This window comes from Bombina bombina, chromosome 6 (assembly GCF_027579735.1).
Source record: "Bombina bombina isolate aBomBom1 chromosome 6, aBomBom1.pri, whole genome shotgun sequence".
Classification (NCBI taxonomy): domain Eukaryota; kingdom Metazoa; phylum Chordata; class Amphibia; order Anura; family Bombinatoridae; genus Bombina; species Bombina bombina.
Window position 1 is genome coordinate 986904970 of NC_069504.1, and position 20062 is coordinate 986925031.

At 38.8% G+C, this 20062-nt stretch overlaps 1 protein-coding gene across 3 annotated transcripts in view; it reads left to right on the forward strand.

Moving 5' to 3' along the window:
- Window positions 1–20062, forward strand: part of TCOF1 (treacle ribosome biogenesis factor 1) — a 312533-nt gene that overhangs the window by 12660 nt on the left and 279811 nt on the right. For all 3 annotated transcript variants that reach the window (XM_053718654.1, XM_053718656.1, XM_053718655.1), the window contains exons 3-4: window positions 2865–2977; window positions 5993–6048. In XM_053718654.1, the coding sequence (XP_053574629.1) occupies window positions 2865–2977; window positions 5993–6048 (169 nt within the window). The remainder of the gene's footprint in view (window positions 1–2864; window positions 2978–5992; window positions 6049–20062) is intronic.

A 20062-nucleotide genomic window follows, 5' to 3' on the forward strand; every position in this document is an offset into this window, starting at 1 on the left:
CTTCTTTTTCACATAAAGATACGAAGAGAACTAATAAAAATTGATAATAGGAGTAAATTAGAAAGTTGCTTAAAATTGCATGCTCTATCTGAATCACGAAAGAAAAAAATTGGGCTCAGTGTCCCTTTAAGGTCCCGCCACAGCATTTCAATCGGGTGGAGGTCTGGACATTGTAACACCTTGATTCTTGTCTTTTAACCATTCTGTTGTAGATTTGGTGGTTGCATGATCCTTTTAAGGCCAAGCTTTAGCTGTCGCACAGATGGCCTCCCATTTGACTCTAGAATACTTCGGTATACAGAGGAGTTCATGGTCGACTTAATGACTGCAAGGTGCCCAGTTCCAGTGGCTGCAAAACAAGCCCAAATTATCACTCTCCACCACTGTGCTTGACCGTTAGTATGAGGTGTTTGTGCTGATATGCTGTGTTTGCTTTTCGCCAAACCTCTCTATTTTGGTCTCGTCTGTCTAAAGGACATTGTACCAGAAGTCTTGTGATTTGTTCAGATAAGCTAAGCTGTGTTGCTGTGTTCTTTTTAGAGAGAAGCGGCTTCCTCCTGGCAACCCTTCCATACAAACCATATTTGTTCAGTCTTTTTCTAATTGTACTGTCATGAACTTTAACATTTAACATGCTAACTGGGGCCTGTAGAGTCTGAGACTCTTGGGTTTTTTGCAATTTCTCTGAGCATTGAATAGTGTGACCTTTGAGGTGAATTTGCTGGAACGTCCACTCCTCGGAAGATTGGAAACAGTCTTAAATGTTTTCCACTTGCGAAATAATCTTTCTCACTGTAGAATGATGACTTTAAATTGTTTGGAAATGGCATCATAACTCTTCACATATTGATGGGACAGCAACATTTGCTTCTCTAAGATCATTGCTGATGTCTTTCCACCTTGGTTTGTGATCACACACACCTGAATACTCCAGATCAGCAAACTGCTAAAACTTCAGCTTTAAAAGATGTGGCCAGCTGATGATCAATTAATCAAGGGCATTTGATTAGCAGCGCCTGACTGCTACTTAGCCTAAGGAAGCAGTAGGGTGTACTTTTTCACACATGGCTTCTCCATTTTGGCTTTATTTGTGTTAAATCATGACACGGTGTAATATGTCATGTGATGTTGCTCGACTGAGGTTGTATTTACCTCATTTTAAGACCTGCTAAGGACCAGATGATATTTATTATGCCCTGATACATAAAACCATAGAATTCAAATAAGGTGTACTTTCTTTTTCACATAACTGTATGCCTCATATCATTGGGCCAGCATGTGTGTACAGCTAGCTCCCATTAGTGCATTTCTGCTCCCTCAACAAAGGATACCAAGATAATTAAGCAAATTTAATAATATAAGTAAATCAGAAAGTTGTTTCTTGAAGGCCGCCTCTTATCTCTGTGTATTTGGCAGTTTTTCACAGCTAGACAGCTCTAGTTCAGGTGTGCCATATAGATAACATTGTGCTTACTCCTGTGGAGTTGCTTATTAGAGGGCACTGATAGGCTAAAATGCAAGTCTGTCAAAAGAACTGAAATAAGGGGACGTCTGCAAAGGCTTAGATACAAGGTAATCGGAGGTAAAAAGTATTAATTTAACAGTGTTGGTTATGAAAAATGGGGGAATGTGTAATAAGGATATATATATATATATATATATATATATATATATATATATATATATATATATATATATATATATATATATATATATATATATATATATATAATTTTTTTAACAACATTTCTAGAGTACACTGTCCCTTTTACTCTGTATGTTTATTATGTAACATTTGGGAAGAAGAGGCATGTTATATTTGCAGACACAAATTCAGTTTTGAGAACTACAAGACCAAGAATGTGATCTCTTCCAGATAGAAATAAAATGCCCAATATAATCTTACAGAAACATCTAGGAGAGCACGACATTGTGCATGGATTAATGGAATTAATTTATCAAAAAGAAACCATTGCAGGCACGAACCTATAGTCTTAAGCTACATAATTTAAACATAATCATTATTTCAGGATGAATAACTTAGAAGCTATCGAGATTTTTTTCCAAAAAGCATTGTATTTAAAAAGAAAAAAGAAATCCTATTTAAATCACAAAATCTTATTTAATTGAAGAAGAAATCAGATTTTTGGTTTTTATTTTAACCTTTTCGCTAGCAGGAATTTCAGAGAAAAAAACAGAATTTTTAGCATTTTTGCTTTCACTCCATTTTAAATAGAAATAGTCCGCTTGTGCAGTTATAACACAAATGGTTGCAAAAGCTTTTCTGGGATCGGAAATAGCAGACATGCATAGCTTTGCCATTGTTTTTCGGTAATTAGAAGCCTGTTAATTGCAGCTGTGCACCATACATCTGAAATTCCTGCCCCTCCATTCCCACACATTCAACACCATTTTAGGCACTAGCAGGGCTTTTTTTAATTATTTTTTTTTTATAAATCAATTTCATTTATGTATTGTATTCCCCCCCCCCCCCCTCCACCTCTGTTCCGTCCTCCTGGTGGCGCAAAAAAGTCTCCTTGGAATTACATATTAATCTCAAAACTACAGATTATTTTTGCAGTTGTGTATGTTGCAGGTGCTTGATCATTTGTAGGTGTGGTTACTGAATCGCAGTACTAAGAATATTAGGTGTTCCTAACAAGCAGCTGTGTTCTATTTGAGCAGACAAAATATTTTTAGATGACTATGGAAATGGGAACCGAAGCAGAAGAAAATATTCTGTATGTGAAGTAAGAAAAGAGGCAGGGAATAAAATTACGGGGATCACTGATGGGTAATTTTTATAAAAGGAAAGTATATTCTTTGTATATTGAACCCATGGATTCTTTTCTTACAATCTGCAGACATCAAAACAATGATAAGAAAACCGTAAACCATGACATCAATAAACAACGGGTCCCTGATCCCATGAGCAGCTCCGAGACCTCTGATGAGGAGGACAGAGAACCAGCATCGGGTCAGTTCCACGCTTTACTCATAGTTTTATAGAAAATGGTCATCACAAGTTGAAAAGTTTTGCATTCTGTTGATTTCTATTTAACGTTCATATCAGCTATTAGAGATGTGCAGGTAAGAAAAAAAAATTTCGGACAAAATTTTTGTTCCTAATGTTTGAGGAAATTCCTTTTCTTGTATATTCGTTGCTTGCCCTTTTCGTTTTTTGCTTTCTTTTAAAAGGAGACGAAAATGATTTTTTTTTTAACTTAATGTAAATGTTTCAACGCTACAGGTAAAAAGTTCACCTGTAGTTACAATACATAACTTACCCTAACGCGTTAGTTTGAAAAAGAATGCACATCTCTATCAGCTACTTAAAAGGGATATTAAACAGTATGAGATTGTAATGTAAAATGTTTTATTTTGTGTAGCGAAAAAAACTTTGCATTATACTTTAATTTATTTATTTGATCCCATTTCCTTGTAATTTAATGGGACGGTGTACTGTATAATAGTTTTCTCCTTAATGGGTTTCTAATTACTTGTTATACCAGCTGCAGAATTTAAAATGTATAGAAAATTGTTCCTTTATGTATATTTATGTATCTGAAATAACTGTTTATGTTCAAGGACCACTCAATGCATTAGAATGACATAATTAAGAAGTACATAATAAAAAGACAATACAATAACACCTACTCTGAATTTGAAATAAACAGATTTTTTTTTTTCTGAAAATATTTTTTTCTCCTATTTTCCGACCTTTGTATCATGTGACAGACATCAGCCATTAACAGACTACTATACGTATACCCTGTGAGCTTGTGCACATGCTCAGTATGATGTTTCCCCCCAGAAAGTGTGTGTATATATATATATATATATATACATTTTTGACTTGAGTGTCCCTTTAACTGAAATCACAGTTCAATACAGTGGGCTGATCTTGTTGGGAGTGAATACCTCATTGTTATCTAATTATTTACACACAGTCCTCTTTATCTTCTGTATTACTGTTTACTTAAAGGGACATTATACACTCATTTTTTCTTTGCATAAATGTTTTGTAGATAATCTATTTATATAGCCCATAAAGTTTTTTTTTTTTAAATTAATGTATAGTTTTGCTTATTTTTAAATAACATTGCTCTGATTTTCAGACTCCTAACCAAGCCCCAAAGTTTTATGTGAATATGCTCGACTACCTACTCCAGCTTGCTCCTGTTTGTGTAAAGGGTCTTTTCATATGCAAAAGAAGGGGGAGGGGGGGAGTGTCTTATTTGCCACTTGCAGTGGGCTTTCCAGCTACCTTTTCAACAGAGCCAAAGTGACAGCTTCTAAGTAAGTTTTTAAACAGTTTTATACTGGATTTTTATATCAGTATCTGTGCATATTATTCTTTATAGTAGTGTCTATTACATGCAGTTATATGAAAATGAGTGTGTACTGTCCCTTTAAAGGCCAGTACTTACAGAGAATAATGGAAAGTAAACATATTACTATCTCTCTGCCACAGACCCCTTTAGGAGCATTATTTTATCTAAACTTTCTTGTTTGCATGGTTTTCAGAAATGTTCAGTATGGGGGGGGGGATACAATAGGCAACATCAGCTATTGCAAATGAAAGTGAAGGAGCTATTTGTAAACATTTTAATAAACTCCAATAGATAAAATGAATAATTGGGAACACATTAAAATGGGAGAAATGTTATTAGAGTTGACTGTCTCTTTAACTTTAAATTGTTGGTTTTTCAAACTCCACTGACTTTGTATAAAGTAATGGGCACCACCATGTTTGAACGTAAGTTTTCTTGTTATCTCTCCTGCTGAGAACAACTAGGGACAGATATAAAACAGGCAATATAAGAGACTCCAAACAAGGCTGTGTGGAACATAATATTATCTAGGTTTGCACAAACAGTTTTATTGCCTGATTTATTTCTGCCCCTTATTGTTCTCTGCGGAAAACAGGGCTAAATATAAAATTAAAACATGGCGGTACCCATTACTTTATGGAAACTAAAACTTTACACTATATCTTAAATATTTAAACTACTAATAGAGTAATGTGTATATGTATTTTACAATTATAAAGCTAATCTTTGCTTTGGATGCATTATTATGCCTAGCATACTGTTTAATATCACTTTAAGTATTGGATTTTTGTATACAGACAGATAAGGTAAGGAAGCATTTGTGTGTGTATAGAAAGTTATTAGGTAAGGAGGTTGGATTTACCTGCAAGATCAGCCTATTTTAATGGATTGTGGTTTTAATGTCAAAACCAGCTATTTCATATACCAAAGTAAACATAAATAATAATTTTCACAACCTTTTCTACTCTGCAGCTCATATAGCAAGTCACTGGAAGTACATTAAAGGGACAGTATACACTCATTTTCATATAACTGCATGTAATAGACACTACTATAAAGAAGAAGATGCACAGATACTGATATAGAAATCCAGTATAAAACTGTTTAAAAACTTACTTAGAAGCTGTCAGTTTGGCTCTGTTGAAAAGTTAGTTGGAAAGCCCACTGCAAGTGGGAAAATAAGACACTCCCCCCTCCCCCTTCTTTTGCATATGAAAAGACCCTTTACACAAACAGGAGCAAGCTGGAGAAGGTAGCTGACGGTATTCTCATAAAACTTTGGAGCTTGGTTAGGAGTCTGAAAATCAGAGCAATGTAATTTAAAAATAAGCAAAAGTATACATTTATCTAAAAAAAAAAACCTTTATGGGCTATATAAATAGATAATCTACAAAACATGTATGCAAAGAAAAAATGAGTGTATAATGGCCCTTTAAGGAAAAAACAATTTTACAGTACACTGTCCCTTTAAAGGCTTTGAGGGTTAAATACATTTACATTTTAAACCTTCTTGGTGTGACGGTTAGTTCATTGAAGTTCTCAGCTGTCTGTATTTACTATGCTATTGTATTCTGAGGGGTTTAAATTTACTTTAATTAAAGTGCAGCAGCAAAACCTTTAAATGATTTGCATTCCAATAAAAACTTGTTTTTACATAGGTGCCAAGACCGTAATTGAGAAAGGCAAAAAGATCACAAAGAAACAGGATACTAAGGTAAGGCTATCCTTTTTATTAACCCCTTAATGACCACAGCACTTTTCCATTTTCTGTCCGTTTGGGACCAAGGCTATTTTTACATTTTTGCGGTGTTTGTATTTAGCTGTAATTTTCCTCTTACTCATTTACTGTACCCACACATATTATATACCGTTTTTTTCGCCATTAAATGGACTTTCTAAAGATACCATTATTTTCATCATATCTTATAATTTACTATAAAAAAAATTATAAAATATGAGGAAAAAATGGAAAAAAACACACTTTTTCTAACATTGACCCCCAAAATCTGTTACACATCTACAACCACCAAAAAACACCCATGCTAAATAGTTTCTAAATTTTGTCCAGAGTTTAGAAATACCCAATGTTTACATGTTCTTTGCTTTTTTTGCAAGTTATAGGGCCATAAATACAAATAGCACTTTGCTATTTCCAAACCACTTTTTTTCAAAATTAGCGCTAGTTACATTGGAACACTGATATCTTTCAGGAATCCCTGAATATCCCTTGACATGTATATATATTTTTTTAGAAGACATCCCAAAGTATTGATCTAGGCCCATTTTGGTATATTTCATGCCACCGTTTCACCGCCAAATGCGATCAAATAAAAAAAAAAAAAGTAAAATTTTTCCAAATTTTAGGTTTCTCACTGAAATCATTAACAAACATTTTGTGAAATTATGGCACAAATGGTTGTAAATGCTTCTCTGGGATCCCCTTTGTTCAGAAATAGCAGACATATATCGCTTTGGCGTTGTTTTTAAGTAATTAGAAGTCCGCTAAATGCTGCTGCACACCACAAGTGTATTATGCTCAGCAGTGCAGGGGTTAATTAGGGAACTTGTAGGGAGCTTGTAGGGTTAATTTTAGCTTTAGTGTAGTGTAGTAGACAACCCCAAGTATTGATCTAGGCCCATTTTGGTATATTTCAGGCCACCATTTCACCGCCAAATACGATTAAATTAAAAAAAATAGTCAACTTTTTCACAAACTTTAGGTTTCTCACTGAAATTATTTAGAAACAACTTGTGCAATTATGGTACAAATGGTTGTAAATGATTCTCTGGGATCCCCTTTGTTCAGAAATAGCAGACATATATGGCTTTGGTGTTGCTTTTTGGTAATTAAAAGGCCGCTAAATGCCACTGCGCACAAAACGTGAATTATGCCCAGCAGTGAAGGGGTTAATTAGGTAGCTTGTAGGGAGCTTGCAGGGTTAATTTTAGCTTTAGTGTAGAGATCAGCTTCCCACCTGACACATCAGACCCCCTGATCCCTCCCATAGAGCTCTCTTCCCTCCCCCACCCCACAATTGTCCCCGCCATCTTAAGTACTGGCAGAAAGTCTGCCAGTACTAAAATAAAAGGGTTTTTTTTTTTTTTACTTTTTTTTTTTTTTAAGCATATTTACATATGCTGCTATGTAGGATCCCCCCTTAGCCCCCAACCTCTCTGATCCCCCCCCAAAACAGCTCTCTACCCCCCCCCCCCCCCCACTGCCTTATTGGGGGCCATCTTGGGTACTGGCAGCTGTCTGCCAGTACCCAGTTTGCATATAAAAATGTTTTTTTTTAATTTATTTTAGTTTTTTCTGTAGTGTAGCTCCCCCCCCCCCAGATCAATCCCCCACCCCCTCCCAGATCCCTTAGATGAGTTCCATTACGTTTTTTTTTTATTATTTTGTACAATAATATACAAAAGTTTCTGTAGTGTAAGCGGTTCCCACCCGCTCCCTCCCCGTGCACGCGCCCCCGGCGATCCCGCCCCCGATCCCGCCCCCCTCTCTGACTAAGAAGCCATCGATGGCCGCCCACCCACCTCCCATTTACGCTCCCACCCACCAACGAATGCGGCCATCGATGTCCGGTGCAGAGAGGGCCACAGAGTGGCTCTCTCTGCACCGGAGGGGCAAAAATTGTTATTGCAGGATGCCTCGATATCGAGGCATCCTGCAATAACCGGAAAGCAGCTGGAAGTGATCAGGATCGCTTCCAGCTGCTTTCCAAACCGAGGACGTGCAGGGTACGTTCTTGGTCGTTAAGTGACTTTTTTAAGAGGACGTACCCTGCACGTCCTCGGTCGTTAAGGGGTTAAAGGGTCATGAAACCCCAATTTTTTTTTCTTCCTGATTTAGATACATTATACATTTTTAATTTTTAAATTCATTTTTATTATATATATTTCAACATATATATACAATTACATAATTTTCAAAAAAAAGGGAAATGAGAAAGAGAACATCAAAAAAAATAAATTCAAACAATTCCTCAGTCTTCCTGACCTTAGTAACCTAAATAATAATTATACTCTATTAAGTCTTATATCTCAGGGTTCCTGTTAAATTATTTTGTTCACTTTTCCCATAATATCTCAATTCCATACACCCGTTGGTGAAAATAATAATACCAACAAAACAAACAAACAGACATAGCGACAGCAACAACAACAAACAAAACAACAAAAAGAAAAAAAAAAAAAAAAAAAAAAAAAAAAAAGGGGGGAGAAAATATTTTGCCTCAGACCCTCCTCCTCTCCCCCCCCCACCCCATATCTCCAGACCTTATGCAATTACCATATCCCTAATAAAACCATCTCTGTATTCTGAAAGGGAAAAATAATATAATCGATCTCTGTTGTTGGGAGGGACTTAATAAATGGTGCCCATTTATCAAAGAATTTTCTGATATCTGTTTCGTTGTTAATATTCGTATCACGTTGCTCTATAATACATTGTTTTTTAAGATAATTTTTTACTTCAATTACCGTGGGAATTTCTTTCGTCTTCCATTTTTTAAATATTAAATATCTGGCTGCTAGGATAGAAACTTTAATTATCTTTTTGTTCATTTGTTGTTCTACTAGATTGTCGCAGCAGAATATGACAAATGTCGCCGAAAGTTCAAAAGGGGAAATCTTTAGGGAGGTATTAAACCAATATTCCAGTTTGCACCAGAATTGTCTAATCAGGGGACATTTAAACATCATATGTGTAATATCTGCAGCATCTAGGGAGCATTTAGGACATTTATAAAAATTAGGGTTCTGGAATTTATGACCTTTTTCTGGTGTATAATGAAATCTATGCAGCAATTTAAGATGTGATTCTCTCCATGTTGTTGAGAGAGTGGTCTGTGCCACCATATGAATGGATTTTTGAATAAATTTACAATTTATATACTCTTGTTCCAAGATTAATCTCCAGTCTTGAGCCACTTTCTCCAGAGTGCGTTTCCCTTCTTCAGCTCCCAATAAATAGTAACAGTATGAAATGGACATACGGCCATTTTTAACTAGTGTTAGCCAGTCCTCTATTTTACCGAGCTCCCAGTTCCATTCCCCCTCCCTCATTAATCCAGACACAAAATGTCTCACCTGAAGAAATGCAAAGAACTCCTTATTGGAGAGGTTGAAGTTGTTCTTGATTTCTTCAAATGTTTTAAAGCACTTGTTATCCTTATCAACAAATTGTATTATCGTTTTTAGTCCTATTGATTGCCAATTTTTAAAAACTGCGGAGTCAATGCCAGCTTGAAATAAAGGGTTCCCTCTTAAGGGGAGATATTTGGAGACCTTACAATTGAAGGACAGGAGTTTCCCTATCTTCCACCACGCCTTTAATGGATTAATAATTGATTTAATTTTCTTAATTCTAGGTGGCATGTCTTTCAACGCACAGTGAAGTAGAGCACAGGGGAGATATGGATCGCATATGTTCTCTTCTAATGCATTGTTCAGGACATAATTATTGCCTGAAATCCAGTCGGCAGCTATACGTGCTAAAAAAGCAAGATTATAAAGCCGCAAATTAGGTAATGCAAATCCTGTAAATAACTTGGCATGTGTTAATTTATTCAGGGATATCCTAGGTTTCCTTTTCTGCCATATAAAACTTCTAAGCCAGCTATTAAGACTTCGGATGTCCTTGTCAAATAGTATTAATGCTGTATTCTGTAGTATGTACAGTAGTTTAGGAAGGAGGACCATCTTGAAGAGGGCTATCCGTCCTGTTATAGAAAGGGGTAGGTTTTCCCATGATCTAAGTTTGTCTTTAAGTGCTGTTAATATTGGGGGGATATTAAGATTGTAAAGGTCATGTGGATTCGTGGGTATTACTATACCTAAATACTTAAATGAATCTTTGACTGTTTTAAAAGGACTCTTCAGAAATGAATCTTTATTCTTTCGAAGCCAGTAAATCTCGGATTTAGAGACATTTGTTTTGTATCCAGAAAATAAACCAAATTGATTAATAATTTGTAACAGCTTGGGAATGTTAATCTGAGAATTTGACAAATAGACAAGGATGTCATCTGCATATAATGCCAGTTTCATCTCCTGTCTGCCAATCAAAATACCTTCCAGCTGTGATCTGATCTTTATGGCCAATGGCTCGATAGCTAGGTTAAAAAGGAGAGGAGAGAGGGGGCATCCCTGCCTAGTTCCTCTATTAAGCAAAATTTGAGAAGAAACAATATTATTGACAATTATGCTAGTGGATGGAAGACTGTATAAATTTTGTATAAACTTAAGGAAGTTCCCTTTAAACCCAAACTGATCCAGCGAGGTAAAAAGATGATCATGTTGTATTGAGTCAAACGCCTTTTCTGCGTCGATTGCCACAATAGCTAGATCTGGGATGTAATCTCCTTCCTCACTCTCCCTCCCTCCAGTATTGTAAAAATATTCCGAAACCAATAGCACTTCTCTAATTTTAGCTGAAGAATTTCGCGAGTTCAAAAAACCCGCTTGATCTTTATGTATGATATCGGATAAGATCCCCTGCAATCTTTTGGCCAAGATAGACATAAAGATCTTATAGTCTACATTTAATAGAGCAATCGGTCTATATGACTCCCTATATACTGGATCTTTTCCACCTTTAAGGATAAGAGTAGTGAAAGATGCTGAGAAAGCTTTCGGTACCAGTTCTCCTTTGATATACATGGCGTTATATGCTTGATTAAGATGGGGAGCAATCTCCGATGTCAAAATCTTATAGAACTCACTTGGTAGGCCATCCGGCCCTGAGGCCTTATTTGTAGCTAGTTCGAGAATCACTTTCTCTACTTCCTCGACCCTGATCGGGGCATTAAGAGTTTCCAATACTTCTGCGGAAAGCTTAGGGCAGATTATTTTGCTCCAAAAATCTTCCGCTTGTATTGAGTCAGATTTTCTTAGAGAGTATATCTCTTGGTAATATCTAGCCATTTCTTCATGTATATCTGAACTCTTTGTAAGGAGTTTCCCATCTACAAGAAGATTTTCAATAAGTGGTGACTTTCTATCATTCCTGACCAAGTTTGCTAGTAGTTTTCCAGATTTATTTCCATACCTATACAGTTTGGAATGTAGTTTCAAATCAGACTGGGTTTCTCTATATATTGCAAATGTATCTTTCTCATTTTTTGCTCGGATATAGCTTGCCCAATTAGCTGGATTTTTAGTCAGAAGTAAGCGATTATATGAATTGATCAAGGCATTATTTAATTCTTTTTCTCTAGCTCTTAGCTTTTTACTGATCATTGCACTATAAGAGATAATCTCACCTCTAATGACTGCTTTAGCCGCTTCCCAGAGAATTAATGGGCGTTCCCAATATTCCCTGTTACATTGAATATATTCCTCAAATTTAATCCTCAAGTGAGCTTTAAATTTCATATCTGTTACCAAGAAGGAGGGGAAATGAAACCGTACAGAGCCCGGCTGGAAAACTGCAGATTGAAAATTTAGAGAAATTGGTCCGTGGTCTGACAGAAAAATCGGTAATATTTTTGCGTTTACTTTAGCTGTACATAGCCTTTCATCAATCAAAAAAAGGTCAATTCTTGACATAGTCTTGTGTGCTTTAGATAGACAAGTATATTCCTGGACATCAGGATTCTGAATCCTCCAAATGTCTCTAACATTTAAATTTTGTTTGATTTTCGACAATAATTTAGATTCTAAATTATCTTTTTTGTTCTTTTTATGGTCCCTATTTTCCCTCATTCTGTCCAAAGGGCAATGAGGGGCCATGTTAAAGTCCCCTCCAAGGATTAAATAACCTTCCTTAAAGGAAAGGATTTTAGCCTGTAACTGATTCCAGAATTCTGGATCTATAATATTAGGTGCATATATATTACAAAGCGAAAAAGTAACCTTTTCAATTTTCATTTTTAGTAGTAAATATCTCCCTTCTGGATCAGTCAAGACTTGTAAAACTTCTGCCTTAAGCCTTTTCCCCATCAATATAGCTACCCCCCTCTTCCTGCCAGAGCCGGTTGAGGCATATACTTCCTTAACCCATCCCTTTTTAAGCTTCAGGACTTCCACCTGAGAAAGGTGGGTCTCCTGTAAAAGAACAATATCGGAATCTAGTCGCCTTGCATGGGTTGAGATTGCTTTTCTTTTGATGGGAGTAGAAATTCCCCCTACATTCCAGGAGATTAATTTCAGATTTGTAACTAAGCCCGACATTTACCTAAGGAGGGGGGGGGGAGAAAATGAGGGAGGGAGAGAGAAAGAAGGAGAGAGAAGAAAAAAAAAAAAAAGAAAAAAAAAAAAAGAAAGGAAAAAGGGAATTGAACAGATAAATACTGTCCATTCATTGAACTCTAACTTTTAGCGTTATATTCTTATTAAGAAGAACTTCTTATTTTTCCTGCGTATTTAGTTGTTGCAATAATTTTTCTGCCTCTTGTGGGTTATCAAAGAAGTGAACCTCTCCTTTCACAATGATTTTTAATTTAGAAGGGTAAATTATTAAGGCTTGAAAGCCTTGCTGAATAAATTTTGAACAAATTGGGGCTAGGTTTCTTCTTTTAATGGATGTTTCCATTGAGTAATCTTGAAATAGCAGGATTTTTTTTTCTTTAAAAATAATTGGCTGATTTTTGCGAAAATGTTGGAGTAATGTAACCTTATCTTGAAAATTAAGCAGTTTCGCAATTATAGGTCTAGGTCTATTATCTCCCTGTCTATTTGTTGTTTGTCTCCCTAGTCTATGTATTCTCTCAACTACTATCAATGGATAATGGGGAGGAATCTTAAGAAGCTGGGTTAAAATCTCAGGAATGAATGTATTTAAATCTTCTAGCGGCCCCCCCTCAGGGACCCCTATAATGCGAATATTATTGCGCCTGGCGCGGTTTTCCAAGTCCTCCATTTTGTTTTGCATTTTAGCTATAGTTATATTATTAGCTTCAAGATTGGATCCCTGTGCTGAGATAAGATCCTCCAAATCAGATATTCTCTGTTCGGCCTCATCTAGTCTGTTGGAGAATAATTTTATCTCGTGTCTAAGTAGATTAATATCTTGCTTAATCTCAGATCTTAAAACATCAAATTTTGGGGTTAGTGCCTCAGATATACTAGCCACTAGGGCCTGTACATTAGTTAATTCGTTTATGGACAAGATAGGAGCTGTAGGTGCAGTTATTTCTGCGGAGGCTTCAGCAGCGGCCTTTGTTCTCTTGTCTCTATGTTTAGATGTCATGACTGGTGAAGGAGTCCGGGAATGGGAGTGAAGGAATTTATCCATGTGCTAAAAAAAAATAAAGGAAAAAAAACTATTGTGTGTATCACTGCTAATTGTTTATCCCGTGCACTATATCAGTGAAATTATAAAAAGGAAAAATTAAGAACCAGTGTCTCAGTGACCATAAAGTGAAGGTGCTATAGCCCTGGGGTAGAGAAGAAAGCGTTAGCCCAGGGTAAAATCGTGATTCAGTTCATCAAGGGACAAGGAAAAAAAAGGAGGAGGGGGAGGAAGGATTAGAGATAGAGTGAACCTCTTATTTTTTTTGCTTAAGGAAAAAAGGATCCTTAAGAAAAGTGTGTGGGGGTCTCTTGACCAGCCATGACGATTGTCTATAGAAGGATAGAAGATTTATAGAGGCAGTCGCAATAATATTTTAAGATCCGCCAATCAATAAGATCGACACTCAATGTTGTAATAAAATATATGGTTAACCTGACCAGACAGAAGTAGATTTACCCAATCACGCTAAAGTTAAAGGAAGCCTGAGTTTTTCTCTTCTCCGCACCTATCTATCAATTTTAGAAAAGTTCATGCCTTTTGGTTTGGAGAAGAGGCTAAAGCCTTCCAGGAGTTCAGAAATTAATTGTATAGGTTTCCCTTTAGTTCAGAATTTGCCTTTAAGACTTCTGCTATCTTCCATTTTCACAATTCTATTCAGTAAAGCAAGAGTCATTTCCCCTGTTGTAAATTCTGATCTGGTGAGACCTAAATAATATATAAAGCCTTTACCTTAGCTAATTACCTTTACATACTTATATGAGTGTAAATCTTTAAGCAGAACTATTATTTAACAGAGAAAAAGAAATCCCTATCATATAGGATTTTTGAAGCAGACAAGTATAAAAGTTAGATACACTGAAGCTTTAAGCTACTGCAAATAGATAAGCCTTCAAGACAAAAACAATCTTATACTTTCCAGCACAATGCAGCATATACAATAAAAAGAAGCCAATTTTGTGCTTGCTACAATTGTGTCCATTCTCAGTTAGTAAGTGCCACTTTGTATCTTTTTCTCCACTCTTTACGTTTCCCGAGAATGTCCAATTTAAAAAAAAAAAAAAAAGATGCTGGTGAAAAATTCAAGCAGAATTTTAGATTTTCTTGCCCTGGGTCTTTCCAAAGTGTAGAATATGTGTAAAGTTAGCAAGGTGTCAGCAATTTTCCAACACGGTGTGAACCAAAGAGTGTGTTTTTTAAGTAGTTTTAGAGGCCTACTTCCAGGACAGTCTTCAAGCCAGTTAGCCCCAGTCTATTAGCTCTGTATTTCTTCGCTATATGTCCCTTTAGAGAGTTATTAATGTGCCAAGAGAGTTTGTAGGAAAAGCAGTGCTTTACAACTTAACTTACCCCCTCCTATGTCGTCTAACTGCCCGCCGAATTCTTCTCCGGCGTCCAGGATCTGATACAGCAGCTCGCTCCCCGAGGTGGCCACCTGCATCTCCCGCTTCCAGATCCGATGGAGAACTCAATCTTCGTCTCCCCTCGCGCAGCACCGGTGGGAGGGGAGAGAAGGGAACAGTATGCAGGAGCGCGAGAAGCGAAGTCCCTCCGCCAGCTCCAGCACAGAGCAAATCCAGTCCACCTCCCACGCAGCACCGGTGGGGGAGGGGTAAAGCAGGCACACGCCGGCAGGGAAAGTCTTGCTATAGGTAAGAGTGCTGGGAGGCTCACCTTACGGGGTTGAAGAAATACTATGTTCTTTAGGCTTAGAATTTAGCCGCTCTGAGGCGGCGGGCAGTGACAGCAAGGAGAGGGAGGATATTTTAGTTTGGCAATTGAGCACTTGCTAGAGAATAAAGATAACCAGCTAAGAAAGCTAGATGACTTGAGGCAGGAACACCGCTCGTTAGCAGCGCACCTGTATACCCAGGTAAAGGATTTTGAGCCACAAAAAGTGAGTTCGGGTAGCGATGTTTGGCATATACCAGGGGGATGACAGTCCCCTGGGCCGGGTTCCAGCTTGATCTTTGTTAATTGCCCTGAGAGAGGCAGCCTCAAGACTTGAGGCAGGGCGCGAAAGTTTCACCGCCAGCAGCTGTTGGGCTGGAGCAGTGAGCTCAGGTTAGCTTGCCTTGCTCCTCCTCCACCGGAACCTCCAGAACATCTACATTATACATTTTTAAACAACTTTCTAATTTACTTCTGTTATCGATTTTGCTTCATTCTCTTGGTGTCTTTTATTGAAGAAGCAGCAATGCACTCCCAGGAGCTAGCTAAACATTATTATTATCGGTTATTTGTAGAGCGCCAACAGATTCTGCAGCGCTATAAACAAAGGCAGACTACAACAAAACAATTATAGGGATCAAATGGGTAGAGGGCCCTGCCAAGAGTCTCACTGTTGTAGTCAGCTCTTAAGAAGGTGATCTACAAACAGCTGGACTCTTAGGCATACATACTAAGGGGGTACAGGGGATAGCAATGGAGTAGAGGAACGGTATAAAGAAAGGTTAGTGTAGGTTGTATGCATCCCTGAACAGTAGAGTCTTTAGGGAGCGCTTGAAGTGTACAAAACTAGGGGAGAGTTTTGTGGAGCGAGGCAGAGAGTTCCACAAGATGGGAGCCAGTCTGGAGAAGTCCTGTAAACGGGAGTGTGAGGAGGTAACAAGAGAGGAGGAGAGTAGGAGGTCATGAGCAAAGCAAAGGAGACGGGAGGGAGAGTATCTGGGGACGAGGTCTGAGATATAGGGGGGAGCAGTGCAGTTGAGGGCTTTGTATGTCAGAGTGAGAATTTTGTTTTTAATACTAAAGGCAAGAGGAAGCCAGTGAAGGGATTGGCAGAGAGGTGCAGCAGATGAAGAGCGACGTGTAAGGAAGATGAGCCTGGTAGAGGCATTCATTATGGATTGTAAAGGAGCTAGGCGGCAACTGGGGAGACCAGAGAGTACAGAGTTGCAGTAATTGAGGCAGGAAAGGATGAGAGAGTGGATTAAAATCTTAGTTGTGTCTTGTGTAAGGAAATGTCTAATTTTAGAGATGTTTTTAAGGTGGAAGCGACGGGCATTAGCCAAGGACTGAATGTGAGGAGTGAAAGAAAGATCTGAGTCAAATGTGACCCTGAGACATCGGGCATGTGGGGTAGGGGTAATGATGTAGTTGTTGACGGTTATTGAGAGATTAGGGGTGGAGATTTTGGAAGAAGGGGAGAAAATAAGGAGCTCAGTTTTGGAGAGATTTTGCTTGAGGTAGTGAGAGGACATCCAGAAAGAGTTGTGAGCAAGACAGTTAGTGACACGGGTTAGCAAAGAAGGAGATAGGTCTGGTGCAGAGAAGTAAATTTGGGTGTCGTTGGCATACAAATGATTTTGGAAACCGTGGGACTTTATTAGGGAACCTAATGATGACGTTTAGATTGAGAAGAGTAGGGGACCGAGGACAGAGCCTTGTGGTACCCCGACAAAAAGTAGTGACGGGGCAGAGACGGGCCCGGAGAAGGCTACATTAAAGGTACGGTTTGACAGGTAGGAAGAGAAACACAAGCGGGCTGTGTCACAGATGCTGAAGGATTGGAGGGTTTGGAACAAGAGAGGGTGATCAACAGTATCAAAGGCTGCGGACAGATCAAGGAGGATAAACAGAGAGAAGTGGCCTTTTTATTTTGCTGTAAGTAGGTTGTTCGTAACCTTAACGATTGCTGTCTCTGTGGAGTGATGGGAACGAAATCCAGATTGCAGTGGGTCAAGGAGGAGTTTAATGTAAGGAAATGGGATAGGCGTGCATATACTAGTTTTTGGAGAAGCTTTGAAGCAAGAGGGAGGAGGGGAAATAGGGCGGTAGTTGGATGGGGAGGTTGAATCAAGGGAAGGTTTTTTTGATGATGGGTGTGACCAGTGCATGTTTCAGAGATGAGGGACATATACCGGTGCTGAGGCAGAGGTTGAAAATGTGTGTGAGTTTAGAGGTAAGGGTAGAAGAGAGCGATGGGAGTAGCTGTGAGGGGATAGGGTCAAGAGGACAGGTAGTGAGGTGAGAGCGCAGTATAAGTGCCGAAACCTCTTCCTCAGTAACAGGGGAGAAAGAGCTAAGTTTATGGCTATGTGGGTTGTGGTTGGTTGCGAGCGTTTGAGGGGATGAGAGAATGAAATTATGTTGAGAGCTGATTTCGTTTCTGATGGAGTCAATTTTGTTTTTGAAGTGTGGCAAAATCTTGAGCTGACAGAGAAGTTGTATTAGGAGTTGGGTGGAGAAGAGTATTGAAAGTGGAGAACAGACGTTTTGGGTTTGAAGAAAGATTAGAGATGAGAGTAGAGATGTAATGTTGCTTATAGAGATTAAGGGCAGAATAGTAGGAGTTCAAGGTGAATTTGTAATGAAGAAAATCAGCTTAACTCCGACATTTTCTCCAGTGCCGCTCAGCAGTATGGGAACATCTGCGTAGGTACTGTGTCAGAGGAGAATCCCAGGGCTGAGGATGAGTGTCTGATTTCCGAGCTATGGTAAGAGGGGCCAGATTGTCAAGGACGGATGTAAGGGTGGAATTATAGTGGCAGATAGATTGGTCAGGGCAGGAAAAGGAGAAGGATGAGAGGAGAGGTTCGAGGGAATTGGTGTGACCAGTGCATGTTTCAGAGATGAGGGACATATACCGGTGCTGAGGCAGAGGTTGAAAATGTGTGTGAGTTTAGAGGTAAGGGTAGAAGAGAGCGATGGGAGTAGCTGTGAGGGGATAGGGTCAAGAGGACAGGTAGTGAGGTGAGAGCGCAGTATAAGTGCCGAAACCTCTTCCTCAGTAACAGGGGAGAAAGAGCTAAGTTTATGGCTATGTGGGTTGTGGTTGGTTGCGAGCGTTTGAGGGGATGAGAGAATGAAATTATGTTGAGAGCTGATTTCGTTTCTGATGGAGTCAATTTTGTTTTTGAAGTGTGGCAAAATCTTGAGCTGACAGAGAAGTTGTATTAGGAGTTGGGTGGAGAAGAGTATTGAAAGTGGAGAACAGACGTTTTGGGTTTGAAGAAAGATTAGAGATGAGAGTAGAGATGTAATGTTGCTTATAGAGATTAAGGGCAGAATAGTAGGAGTTCAAGGTGAATTTGTAATGAAGAAAATCAGCTTAACTCCGACATTTTCTCCAGTGCCGCTCAGCAGTATGGGAACATCTGCGTAGGTACTGTGTCAGAGGAGAATCCCAGGGCTGAGGATGAGTGTCTGATTTCCGAGCTATGGTAAGAGGGGCCAGATTGTCAAGGACGGATGTAAGGGTGGAATTATAGTGGCAGATAGATTGGTCAGGGCAGGAAAAGGAGAAGGATGAGAGGAGAGGTTCGAGGGAATTGGCAAGCTGTTGCTGATCTAATGACATAATGCATATGTGAAGTTTGGTGTTAGGAGTAGGAGGAGGGAGAGTTGTAGGGAGGGATAAAATGTTGCAAGTGAGGAGTTGGTGGTTAGAGGAAAAGGGGAGTTTGTGAAGTTTGAGAGAGTGCATCGATAGCTAAAGATCTGGTCAAGGGAGTGACCGCCTTTGTGAGTGGGAGAATCAGTCCATTGTGATAAACCGAAAGAGGAAGTGAGTTGCAGAAGTTGTTTTGCAGAGGAAACAGTGGGATGTTGAAGTCGCCAAGAATGAGGGCAGGGATGTCTGAGGAAAGGAAATAAGGTAGCCAGGCAGCCAAGTGATCTAGAAATTGATTTGAGGAGCCAGGGGGTCGGTATATGACTGCAACACTTATAGAGAAGGGAGAGAGTAAGCAAATCATGTGGGTTTCGAATAAGGAAAATGTGAGGGAAGTGATGGGATGTAGTTGTGGGAAGGTGCAATGAGAGGAAAGTAAAATACCTACACCACCTCCTTGTCTATTACCAGACCTAGGAGTGTAGCTGAAGTGGAGACCCCATGTGACAGAGCAGCAGTGGATGCTGTGTCTAGGGGAGAGAGCCAGGTTTCTGTTAGGGCCAGAAGGTTGAGAGAGCGGGAGATAAAGAGGTCATGTATAGAAGTGAGCTTGTTGCAAACAGAGCGAGAGTTCCAGAGTGCACAAGTGAAAGGGGCAGTGGCTTTTGATGCAAGAGGAATGTGAAAAAGGTTGGCAGAGTTTTGTTTTCTGAGTCTATGGGACGGTACACATAGATGTGCTTGGCTAGGCTGTTGTTGGGGACCAGGATTAGGGGAGATGTCACCAGCAGTTAGTAAAAGCAAGAGGGAGAGTGACATGAGATGAGATACAGATTTGCAGTAATTAGACTGCTTTTGAGACGAGGTGCAGGGGGGAGAGAGAGTGTTTAGGAATAGGTAAAGTTTATGAGTACAAAAGTACGGTGAGTTTAAGAGAGATGAGCTAATGAACAGTGCAAGTGGAGAGGGAGGAGTAATTGAATAATGTAGTTTGATATAGAGACAAGAGGTAGCGAAAAGGGATATGAATATATTGAGCATTTTTACAAAAGTGGGAACCAATTAAACACATAAGACACAGTATTGCAGCAGCAATTACATAAGGAAACAATGAGATACATAGAACATATTACAAAAGTACTTGCCTTGTGTCTT